This window comes from Onychostoma macrolepis, chromosome 12 (assembly GCF_012432095.1).
Source record: "Onychostoma macrolepis isolate SWU-2019 chromosome 12, ASM1243209v1, whole genome shotgun sequence".
NCBI classification, from domain to species: Eukaryota; Metazoa; Chordata; class Actinopteri; order Cypriniformes; family Cyprinidae; genus Onychostoma; species Onychostoma macrolepis.
This window is the reverse complement of record NC_081166.1, coordinates 11,534,444-11,546,940: the sequence shown is the minus strand read 5'-3', so window position 1 is coordinate 11,546,940 and position 12,497 is coordinate 11,534,444. Positions and strand designations below refer to the sequence as shown.

General features: G+C 38.7%; 1 protein-coding gene across 1 annotated transcript; it reads right to left on the bottom strand.

The window, feature by feature from the left end:
• Positions 1-4,971: 4,971 nt before the first annotated feature.
• On the bottom strand, positions 4,972-11,326 carry sh2d4bb (SH2 domain containing 4Bb). The gene is made up of 8 exons (XM_058794032.1): positions 11,164-11,326; positions 9,793-9,952; positions 9,445-9,598; positions 8,107-8,245; positions 7,700-8,009; positions 7,334-7,461; positions 5,715-5,935; positions 4,972-5,502 (listed from the first exon to the last, which is right to left on the bottom strand). Exons 1-8 carry the CDS (start codon positions 11,324-11,326, stop codon positions 5,410-5,412), a joined length of 1,368 nt encoding a protein of 455 aa, XP_058650015.1. The 3' UTR covers positions 4,972-5,409.
• Between the last annotated feature and the right edge of the window lie 1,171 nt (positions 11,327-12,497).

The following is a 12,497-nucleotide window of genomic DNA, read 5'->3' as shown; positions in this document are numbered from 1 at the left end:
TAATACATGTCTGTCGTGCACCAGTCTCCAAACAGTAGCAATTAACAGCACGGTTTTGTTTTTCAAATATCTTATGCTTGAACCAGCTGCCGGATAGTCACACAAACCTGCCAGACCTTTGACATACCGACTTTAGGACGGGTATATCTAAAATAGATTATATCGTAATAATAGACTGTCATGGAAGAATTAGGCCTAATTGAAATAATGGCAGTCTCTGTGAACAGCTGCACAGAATACACTGGGAAAAATAGTGGAAAATATGTCTACATTCAGAATGTCTGTAATAATAAGCACAGAGTGTTTCACAGACAGAAAATCAAGCATACTAAATGGTTTTGCTTGTGGAGATCTAGTTTGTTGCCAGCAAGTCCCTCAAACAAAACTGTATGACTAAGGATTTGATTCCACTAACCTGACTGTGGCAGTGTTGTTATTGTTAACTAAAACAAAAGTGACTAAAATTAATTGAAATAAAGCTGAAATAAAATATTAGATTTTATTTTTTACCAAAAATGTGTGTTTCTTTGGCAACTTGAAGCAAGTTAAAATACTAAAATGACCAATTAAAAATAAAAGCTAAAAAGAAACGCACATAAAAATAATACAAATGACAAAACCTCATAAAATTATTAAAAGGTAAACTACTTAAATTGAATTCATATTAATAAATATACTATAATAGTATATATAAATATTATTAAAATAACCCTGCACTCTAGTGAATTCAGTCATTGTGTCCTCTTTGTACAAACCATGTAAACATCACTTTGTATTCACCCTGCATGGTCCATTTCAGTAAACTGAATGGCAACTGTGTGTTATTAGGGGCTACTGGTGGTTGTTGTTCCATTGCTTCAGGCTGGGATTGTATGGTAACTCATACTGTTGTAAGAAAAGCTGATTGTAGTGGGTCTGAAAACTCTGCAGGCTAATCAAACTTAACTTAAACAGCTCAAATTAAGTCCAAGTCTCTTTTATTGATTGTCTTTTGTTGAGTCTACACATACCAATTTTTCCCAAGGTCGCCTATTTTGTCTCACCATTTAAAATTGTATTACAAACTGCTGTGTCTTGTCAGTGTAACTAATCAAAGTCAAGCTTCATTGACAACAACCCTGTAAGGGTACCTGAGCAATTTGAGGACACAATCACCTAGTTATCACCTTTTTTGCTACTCCTACAAGAGACTGGGCTCAATAGATCTTCAAATCATGGCAGAAGAAAACAAATCAATGTTTCTGCCCAAACAATGTGGATGCAGTAGCAACAGCAACATGTTGCACCGCCTTTAGCAAGTCAAGTTATGGCAATGCACATTCATATATATATATATATATATATATATATTATTTTTTGCAACATTTAATCTACTTGGACATGTTTGTATAAAACAGGTGCTGAGAAGATCATTGGGTCAGTTTAATGCATTTCGGCATCATGTTACATTAGCTGGCATTTGACAGGAACCCTTTGTGTCCTAGGTAATGGCTTTGTTACCTTTTTCTGACTGTCATCAGCTGCCTGGTATATCAATAAGTATCTCATTTTCCATTCTCCAACAGTCTTATCAATCGCTGATGGCCATCGGAAAAACACCTGCTTAACTGGATATATATGGGTAAACCGAGACTGCCTTTCCCATGTTTTTTCTTTCATAGGGGTGTCCCCGAATAGTCGACGACCCGATGCTTCGATTCGAGGAGCCTGATTCGACTCCCAATCTCACAGTCGAATATTCGCGGGGTGTTATGATCATGCCATTTTGGCTATACAGGGGTGCTCAGTGTCTGATTTCACATCGAACTACCGGTTTTCTCCCAATAAGTTAATATACAGCCTATTATAATAATGCTGTAAATAAGAATCTTAAAAGAAAGAAGCTTTAAATAAATATTAAAGTGCGTGAATAAATCCAACTTCCCCTACTGATTAAAGTTTCTCTTTCTAATCCGTCACCGACAGAGGAGCATCTTGGCGGCAGGGATTTAAATCTTTAACAAAATTGAAGACTTGACTTGAGTGGAAGACTTCTTTTTTCTCTCTCTCTCTCTCGATCAGGTAGGGTACTACAAGTGATTTCAAAACATTTCAGACGGTTTATTTATATCGTGTATATATTATTTATCTCGTATAAGATGCATTTGGTTGAGTTACGCTACAGTAAAGCGCTTCATTGCAGTAGCCTACTATATGGTGACATACATTTGGGTACCAAAATGGGGGTTTATGTACCTATTATCTATGTAGGCTACTTAAGTTACACATATGTAAGTACATACATAAGTAGCCTACATATTATCACAAAAGTGATAACTTGACTCATTCATGTTTCTTTTTTATTATTATTAGGCTATTAGCCTACTATTAATTTTTATTTATTTATTTTACAGATTGAACAAACAGTTAAACACGGAACAAATTACATTACATTTTGTGTTGCACTTCTGTGCCTCGGCTGCGCGAATGTGCCGCTGTGATTTAATATGCTGAGATTTGTCATTTTTTCCTACCGTGTCCGATATTAAAATCAGTGCGACAAACTTTGCAAAAGGCGTGGGCGTTGTTTACATGGCTTCGAGACAAGAAATTAAATTCTTCCGTCCAGCTGTTATTACATTTACACTAATATATTTTTTTTCTTCGCCGGAGCACCACCTGACTCTTCTCCTTCCATTTCTTCAACTTCCCGCGTCTACTACTTGCGCAGAAATCTACAGCGCAACTGGTTGTAGGTTGCCAGGTTGAGGTCAAAAATGGTTTGAAATGTGTATATTGTGTCGATTGTATGAGGTGATGTGTTTCATACAAGATCTGGCAACTGGACAACCTTGGAATAAAATATTGATGTGATTATTCATATAACTAGGTTTGGGCCATAGAAATTACGGGAGATTCCCGGGAGAAATAACAAAACGGGAGTGGGGCGGGAGATGGGTGTGAAATACGGGAGACTCCCGGGAAAAACGGGTGTGTTGACAGGTGTCTACGGTGATTATCTCTTCAGCGCGCGGTGCGAGCAGGACAACAATGCAGAATATTAATAACTATGACTGGCACTGTCATATACATAGCATTATAATGAAACTGTGTATTTATGACTGTCGAATGTCTGACACTTGGTAATGTATTTTGCCTCGCCCCCAAATATATGATTCGACCATCAGTGGACTATCGGCATGATTCGAAAATTCCGATTGGACTATGAAAATCCTTAGTCGGGGACACCCCTAGTCTTTCATCATAGTTTGTCTGTCACCCTGCACCTCCACTCCAATGAACGCTGTGTTTGTCAGGTCTTTGTCGATGCTGCTATTGCTGAAACAGCTCCTTCCTCTTGAACAATGTGCACATTAGCAAGGTCAGCCATGCGCTTCACAGTAACCCGATCCCCCTTTACGCCTCTGTGTGAGTGTGCGGGAATTCAGAGAGGTTACTGTTGGTGCTGTTGGTGGGTGAGTTTATTTTGGAAAAGATTTGGAGAAATTTTGCTTTGCATCACTTGCTCACCAACGGATCCTTTGCCGTGAATGGGTGCCATCAAATGAGAGTCCAAACAGGTGATAAAAACATCACAATAATCCACAAGTAATCCACACATTTTGTAAAATAAGTGAATAAATTCATTGTTAAGATGTTTTTAACTTCAAACTGTTGCTATTATCTAAAATACAAGTCTTCTATCCATAATATTGGTTTCTCCAGTGAAAAAGTCATCTCAGCTGAATCAGGAGTGAAATATGCACAGGTGGACACGATGGATTTTGATGTGAGAGGACAACAGGGGATGGACGTTTTCATTGGAGGAAGCATTATTATGGATAATGGACTGTTTTGGCCAGAAGCCTTTGTCCTTAATGATGTATTAAGGACAGCTTTTCGCTTCACAAAGCGGTAATTGATCGATTACTTGTGGATTATTGTGATGTTTTATCAGCTGTTTGGACTCTGATTCTGACATTCTGATGCGGCTGGTCTGAGATTAACTACTTGAGACCTGAGGCATGTTCCAAAACACTACCAGCTCGATTTTACAGCAGGAACAAAGAAGTGCAAAGGTGCAAGATTTGTAGTGTTGGTATGTTTTAAAATGTAAAAATTTCTCATAATTTATGATTGATTCAAAACAGAAGACCTAGGTTGTGACATCATATCCTGTTGCCTGTATTCTCCCGTTGGAGTCTAATAGACCAATAGGGGTTATGTGCAACAGACTTCCGTATTCTGCTAACCAGGTGTCGTTGCTTCCGGTTCACGCGTTTTGCAAATGCCCCATTAAATATGAAGCTGTTTTACTCAAAATGCCTTCAAAGTAGACACTAAAGATAATCATAACTAATGTCCATCACATATGTGGATTGATATATAAAAGTTTTTTATTTTTATTCTTTTCAATAACATTTACATATAAAAGTCGAATAAAACATCAACAATAAAAACAGCTAGCTAATTTAACAGATTACCTAAATCCATTGATATCGCCAGTTTATTTAATACTGCTATTAATACGTTCTCCGACAAGCGGAAGCGATGAGACCTGTTTTCTGGGTTTGGTCAGGTGACGTTTGACATATACCCTATTCGGTGTTTTGCAAACAGTGAAGACATTTTTGTGGGCGGAGCCTATCTGGTGGCAGAAAAGGAGAGTTTTTATACAATATGCAATATTACCACTCTAGTAACTACTAGTAACTAACAAGAAACTCTGATTAATGAATTAGTAAGTGATAGTGCTTAGTCGATGTGGTAGTTCACTATTAGCTAATCAGTAACTATTATTTTTTCATACCTCCCTAAGAACTACTGTATACAGGTTCATAATTAATATGAATAATACATAATGTATAATTAATTCTAAAGCAAAGGTCATGGTAACCCACTAGTAAAGACTCAAGTATTACCAAATTCATCAGAAGGAATTACTAATTATTTGGAAAGTGAAGATCATGATGACTCCCTAATGAAGTGAAGTGAAGTGGCGCCTTTGACGACAGTATTCTATAAAAATTATTTGCATTCCGATTCTGGCATCCAAAGGCACAAAAATATTTTTTTTCTCTTATTCCATGGATTTTACCATTTTCCCTCCACTTGTTACCAGTGTTTTTCTGCCACCACAATGCGTGCACAGCTGTAAGTGACGCAACTGTGACATCTACTCCAAATTGGTCTATTTAGATTAATTATATTATTTTAGTATCTGTATAATTAAAGTTTAATGTGACCTCACCTTTTCTATCGCCCACATGTAAACCGGATAAGCAAATTAATGCAAGTAAAGAGTGTTTATTTACATCTGACAGAAGAAGCTTGGCAGACTATAATAAATAAAAGCTGTGCCATGCTGTTGAAAGGATGTGAAGGCAAGAGATACAGTAGCCAAATTGAGATTCACAACAAGAGAAACCATCATAGAAAAAGCTCTCCATAGTCAGCCGTGGAGCTTCTCGGCCTGCAGGGATCCTGGAGTAGTTCTCCTCCAGACGTCGTGATCACTTCCTCCTGCAGGAAAAGCAGACCATCAGCCAACAAAACCAACATCAGTCCTGGGACAACCAAGCAATGCTATCAATTCTCTGCTCCAATGCACAGATGGAAGGACAGGTGTGCTCACCACATCTATGTTCCTCATATCCCATGGGGTCTGCAATCGCCTCATGAGCATTTTGTCAGTCACACTACGACAGTAGTACTATTCTGTAGTTCCAGCTTACCTTATGGAAGTCGATGAGGTCAGCTAAGGTGGCGTGACGGTTCTGGTCTACACCTAGGAAGCTGTAATAGTCACCCGATGCATCGATGAGGAAGTGCTTGAAGCCCAAGGTGGTGCGGTAGGACAGCGTGTAGCCCCAGATCCGCTCGCTCACTCTGACCAAGAAACAGCCCTCTGCCGCATTCGCAAGCAAAGCCTCTGACTCCTGCCGTGATATTATTCCTGCAGAGGCAGGAGACGAGTGACAGTGAGAAAGACAGATGGAGTGCCGGAGACAGGATGAGACAGATATGGAGAGAGATTGAGTGAGAGTGTGGCTGGAAGTGCAGGTGTTGTGTTCTGATCTTAACGTGATGCTGGCAGCGCTCTCGTGTTTCCTGGTCGAATGGCATCATTCAGATGGCTGTTAATCTTATCATTGTCCAATCAGAGGCCACACACTGCGGCTCCAATCATCCTGGCACAAGCAGTGAATTATTGAGTTCTTCTGTCTGCCTCTCTTTTCCTCCCTCTGTCTCTTTCATTATTATTTTCTCGATTTAATTGATGTCTTTCCTTCACTGCAACCACTAAACTACTGCCCATTCCCACTAAACTGTGACTTCTGAGTCCATTTCTAAAAAATACATCAGAGGCTTTTTTACGTGACTCCTGTCAACGTAGCCCCAGTGCATTGAACTCTTTGGAGTGCGTCAGTGGGACCCTAGCACCGGTCAAGCGCTGTAATGTGTTACTTGAAGTTCAAACAATTTCAACTCCAACTTCAACTGACCCCGCTTGCCACTGACCTTTTGAAGTGCAGTCAATTGTTAACGGACAGTTTTCATGATGTGTCTTTGCAATCTTTTGCAGTCTTTTTCTTGCTTTCCACCTATGCTTGTAATTTTTTTGCCTCTTTCATCTGTCTATCTACTGTCATTCAAAAGTTTGGGGTCAGTAAGATTTGTAATCTTTATTTAATAAATCACTAATGCTCAAAAATGCAGTAACAGTAATATTGTCAGATATTACAAATTTAAAAAAAATATTTTCTAATTTGATATATTTTAATATGTACTGTATTCCTTTGATGTCACCGCTGTATTTTCAGCAATAATTACTCCAGTCTTCAGTGTCACATGATCCTCCAGAAAGCATTCTAATACGCTGATTTGGTGCTCAAGAAACATTTCTTATTAAAACAGTTGTGCTTCTTAATATGTTGACATTAATATGACATTTTTCAGGATTCTTTGATGAACTGAAAGTTATGTCCTTGTGGAATAAAAGTACTCATTTCTTAAAAAAAAAAAAAAACTTAGATAATTTAATACTTTTAAAGAATTTATCATACTTTTTGCTGTTATCTGACATTTATTTGCTAATTATTTTTCTGAAATTGTCAATGTTTATGTGTTGCATCAATTTACACAGACAGCAAAATGTCAATCCCCATGTGATGTGTCCTTTGCTTTCATAGTTTATTGTGTTCGTTTTATTGTTGGCTTGCAATCTCATTAAATCATCCTACCATGATGCTATCTGCTTCTTGTGTGAAGGTCAGAGTGTCAAGCATGATGCTTGTAATAAAGCCCTGATGTGAGCTGTGAAGGGCCTTAGGAACTTTCTAGCCGTCTTTACCGTGGAACCAGGGCGCGATGGTGTTGCTACTTCGCTCATATCCCGCTCGTCTCGGTCTCTGCTCCTCTTTAAACCAGCAGACGATGGATTCACGAGAGTTCGGCCTGGGTGGACGAATCCAGACTGGGCTGAAAGGCAATGGAAGACAGTATTGTGATGTTTAGTTAGCATGCAAATCTTTCATTATTTGTTTCACTTCCTGCCATTACAGACCAAAGTAGCCTACTGTATGTGAGCGGTATGTTTTGTCCGAAATGTAATTTCCTCTATATTAACTTCTTGCTCCATAAAAACAATATCACACTTGCAAAAAATAAATGGGATATGGTCGAGATCATTTATTATTGATTTGATTATTGATTTTACCATTCTGCGAGCGACTGTGTGACTGGACTGCTGTAACGTCGGTGTTGTCTGCGCCTGTAATGGCCTGAGGTAAGTTGACCAGAACTAGCTGCAGGTGAATGGCTGGCCTCAGCTGGAAGGGTCGGATGTTCAATGACCGTGCCGTGCCGTCGGTTGTGACCCGATCCGTTCAGGTGTGTCTTATGGAACAGGCCACTAAGTCCAGCCACCAGGCCCTTCTCGATAGCCCGCAGAGACTGGCGCTTGTATTCATCTCTAGCCCGCCGTGCCTTGCACTTCATCTCCTCATCTGCTGCCTTGGAGCGTCGCACTGTGGGAAGCGGAGAGGAATTTGAATAGAAATAAGCTACTTTGTATTAGAGCAGCCAAACTACCCATTTTCTTTCCCATTCCGTTTGTTCTCTCACATTGTTCCTGCCATTCTTTGTCATCTCTCTCGCTCCTCTTTTCCTCCTGCTTCAGAGAGATGTACAGCTCCTTTGCTCTCCTCTCCTCCATTCGGCGGATTTCTTCCTCGCCTCTCTGTCTCTCTTCCTCCTCACATTTCTATGAAAAAAGGAGAAAGAATCAGCCCTAGCTAACACAAAGGCACAGAAGTTTCGCCCTGGCTTGCTTTAGTTTTCTCATTTTCGGTGTCATTAAGCTTCAAATATAAATGATTAATTTGGTGGACAATGTCATTAACCCAAACATCAGTGCTTTCAACTCTATTATAGATCAGGCGTACAAATGTTGGCCTTGTGTCTCAGAGATCACCATCTACATTCTGAGAGGTTGCCAACTTTTAAATAATTCATTCTCAGAACATGGAACACATAGCAATTAAGCCTAATTAACCTCAATCTCTATTATGAGACTATGATTAAAGGCCTGGTTGAAGAATAAATGCAAGGACCCTTAAGTATTGGATCTTTTGTCACAATTGAGCCACTGAGATCACAATTGTTATGCTATTTTTTAGGGGGTTATACATTTATTATGAAGGGTGCTTTAAAAGTAGTTACAATAAGTAGCAGCCACTCATGAAAAAATATATTAGTGATTATTAATGTATGCGTATAGACGTGTTAATGAGACCAACCGGTGTTATTTTAGTAGAAATGAGATACTGCTATCAATTTTATTAATACAAATTGTTTTTATTTTATTTTATATATCTGCGTTTTATTTTTAGTTAAAGGTTTAATAATTATGTGGCGTTTTTGTCATTCTTATTCATTTTTTTTTAAATGTGTATAGTTTTTATTCATTTTTAATGTAGTTTAGGTTTTAGTTTTTTTAGTACATCAAGTTAAACTAAGCAAAAATAAGAATTGTTGTTTTGAAACTAGCTGAAACAATGTGTTTATGCATTATTTTATTTTATTTCACGTAATGTTTATTTTATTTCAAGTAAAAAAATGGTTTTAGTTGTAGTGTATACTCTCATTTCTTGTTGTTGTTTTACTTTTTCGGCGCTGGCTAGACAGATGTCTTATAATGCATGACTGGATTCAGCCTCAAGCAAAGGTTTTTAGAAATGTGAGTTTTCCACATATTTTTCAAAAGCACTATTCGTGTCTTTATTTGTAAAACTTTTTAATGAGGACAACTTTTAAAATCCACTTGGCTTTAATATGTGAAGGAACACGAGGCATGACGCTGCATTTGATGTTTTGTTTAGAACTGTCACCCTTTCAAAAGATGCATAAAATATTCTGTGTTTTTGTCATATACTCAAAGGAACATATTCCAGCCAAACCCACCTTCAGTTCCTCTCTAATGCGATCTTCCTCTTCTTCCTGCTTGGCTGCCTTTCTGTCATCCGTCTCCTCCTTCCATTTTTCTGCCACGAAGCGAGCCTTTTCCTTCGCCATGGCATCTCGAAACTTCTTTTCAATCTCTGCCTCCTTCACACGCCTCAGGAAATTCAGCAGGGGTTGAGTGATGCACTTTCCATCCCTCTGTACTTCTATCATTATTACCCTGCCACCCTCCCTTCTCTCTCTCTCTCTCTTTCTCTCATTTTTTAGCTGAATCACATCTGTCAATCGTCACCCACCCCTAATGTCCCACTGCTCCCATCCCTTGACCCTGTCCCATGGTTCTCTCACCGGAGTTCCTGCGTCTCTCGCTGGGCCTGCTTCCTGGCTCTCTCCTCCATCAGTTCTTCCACAATGTCTTCAAAGGGCTTGTCCCCTGGGGCCTCCCCCATTACCCATATCCACACCTCTCCATCTGAGCCCAGAAGCCACTGAATGCCTCTGCGGTCGCCTAGGAAGAAACAGCAAACGGCAAATATGACAAAAAAAAACCCCATCTTTCCTCCACTTTCCAGACCCATCAGACCATATTCAGATAAGATAAAGACAAAATAACACAGACAGTGCGACAAAGCTAGAAGAGATTATCCTACTGGAATCCTTTGTACGCGGCGGGAACATGACAACTGAACAGATAATGTAAGAACTTTTGAAAACAAGGGGACATTACCTGTCAGCTCACAGACACAATCAGTGACGCCCTTTGATGCAGTGAGATTGCTCTTGCAATATGATGTAAACCTAATCTTGCTCATTTGCACCACTGCCTTAATGTTGAAGTGTGTTTTATAGATGCACTTTCTGAAATACTTTCTCCTACACCTCTTCAGTATGCAGAGATGACTACACATCATTTGTAGACTGTTTTACCAAGAAAGTGTTAACAACACTGTGGCTCTGTGGTGCTTTCAGCACAATGCTGCCTTTCAGTATTTGAACCAGACCTACGCAGCAACATTGGTTCTGTGGAGTTTGAAGTGTTTGTCAAAACAAGGGAGGTTGGGGAAGTTTTCAAACCTTTTTTAAAACAATCATTATTTCTGCATTTTTTATTTGGTGAGGCTAATGGAAAAAAAGAAAAAATATATAATGACTTAATAACTACTTTAAAGGGAAAAATAATTTGAACTTTTAAAATACTAAGATTTGAGTAATGACTCTTGAAAATTCAGCTTCGCCATCACAAGAATAAATTACATTTTTAAATATTAAAATAGAGTTGTGTTTAGTAGTAATAATATTTTAACTGTATTTTTGATCAAATAAATGTAGCCCTAGAGGATGCAAACTTTTGAATGGTAGTGTACTGTATATATGAATACCAAAGAAAATTATAGGACATGCATTGCATAATAACTTATACAGAATTTATAGCATAATTTTGCATTACTAATGATGACAAATGAACAAATAAATGGTATCTAAAATCAAATAGTGCTAAAGCTTTTCTCAGGACTAAGATTTGTTTTGAAAAGTGTGCTTGTGTTATTTTTCTTTAATAAATGCCACTCTGTTTGGTAATTTGTTATCTAATGCAAAGACATACCTTTTTAAGAGTGCCTTAAATGTCAAAATATTTCTTGTAACCACTGTTTATTAAAACACTCATGTTTAATTTGTAGACGTTATCAAATAAAGGTACAAAATGAACCTTGGACTCACTCTTCTTTTTCACAGTATGGCTTGGATCTCTTCTCTCCCTCTCATTCCAGCGTCGCACCTGCTCCTCCCGAATCTTGTAGAAGAGGATCTGTTTCTGCTCTTCGCTGAGTTCTGCCAACAGGTCAGGCTCTATATACATATCCTGAAGAATCTGCTGCATCATCCTGACAGCCTGCCAGGTATATGTCTCTCTCGACTTCTTTGACCTTTGTCTGTAGTCGCCGCAGACTGCGAGTCCAAGTGTCTGTCTGTCTCTCAGGATCAATCTTTACTGGCTGAGGAAGGCCCAAGGTGTGTTCAGTGTAATGCACAGCTGACCTGAAGCTCCTTTTGAGGGTGTCATAACAACTGAGCTCTGTACTTCCTTTCACCCTCTATTTTATATACCTCTGTGTTCAACAAGTGTTGATCACAACTGCATCCCTTCCTTTAATCTTGACCCAAGCCTCTTTCTCTCCACTTCTCACATGCTGCAATGGTGTTTTGTTCTTGCGTTTAGATCCTTTATGGAGTTTCATTTCACCCTCTCCCCCCTCTATCTGTCTCCTGCAGTGACCCTACAGACCAGGTGTGTCTGACACTGCTACCTGTGTGTGACAGCTTGAAATGTTTTGTTCAGCTCCTTTTCAGGTTAAAATACATCTACGGATACAATTTTTGATGAACTGACTTGTATAAAAATAGATTCTCTAGGCTACACCTGTATGTCACAACACTTATATTAAATGGCACATTGATATCAACAATATGCAAGCAATTACTCAGTGAGGTCAAATTGTGAAACAGACATACTATTATGAAAGAAGAATTTATATGGATGCAACATGAACATTTGGGATAAGTTGGTATATACAGTGTGTGTGTGTGTGTGTGTGTGTGTGTGTGGGCATGTTATCTGACCTGTCCCTTTCTCCCTACCTTTTCATGGTGTAATCTTACATCTGCGACTCATATTGCCATAGCTCTGCACTAGCAGATGGTGTTAACCCACCCACACCCCCCTCTTTTAACCCTGGACACCAGATATTGTCCTTGAGAAGACAATAATGGTCTTACAGGGACTTTGGTTTGCCGTATAATTATTGGTTTGAAGTATAATTTATGAGGTCTCATTTTCTAGTTTTATTGGTTACATTTAATATACGTTTATTTGGTCACATGCTGTTTAATGATATCAGCCTAATTGACAGCCTTATTTTTGTGCCAGATAAATACTGCTCTGATTGCGTCTGATCATTATGTCGTTTGATTGCTATTTATTTAAAAAGATATTGCCCCTCTCCGTGTGAAATAGAATGAATAAAACTGATGTAGAAAAAAAAATTCACTCAGAA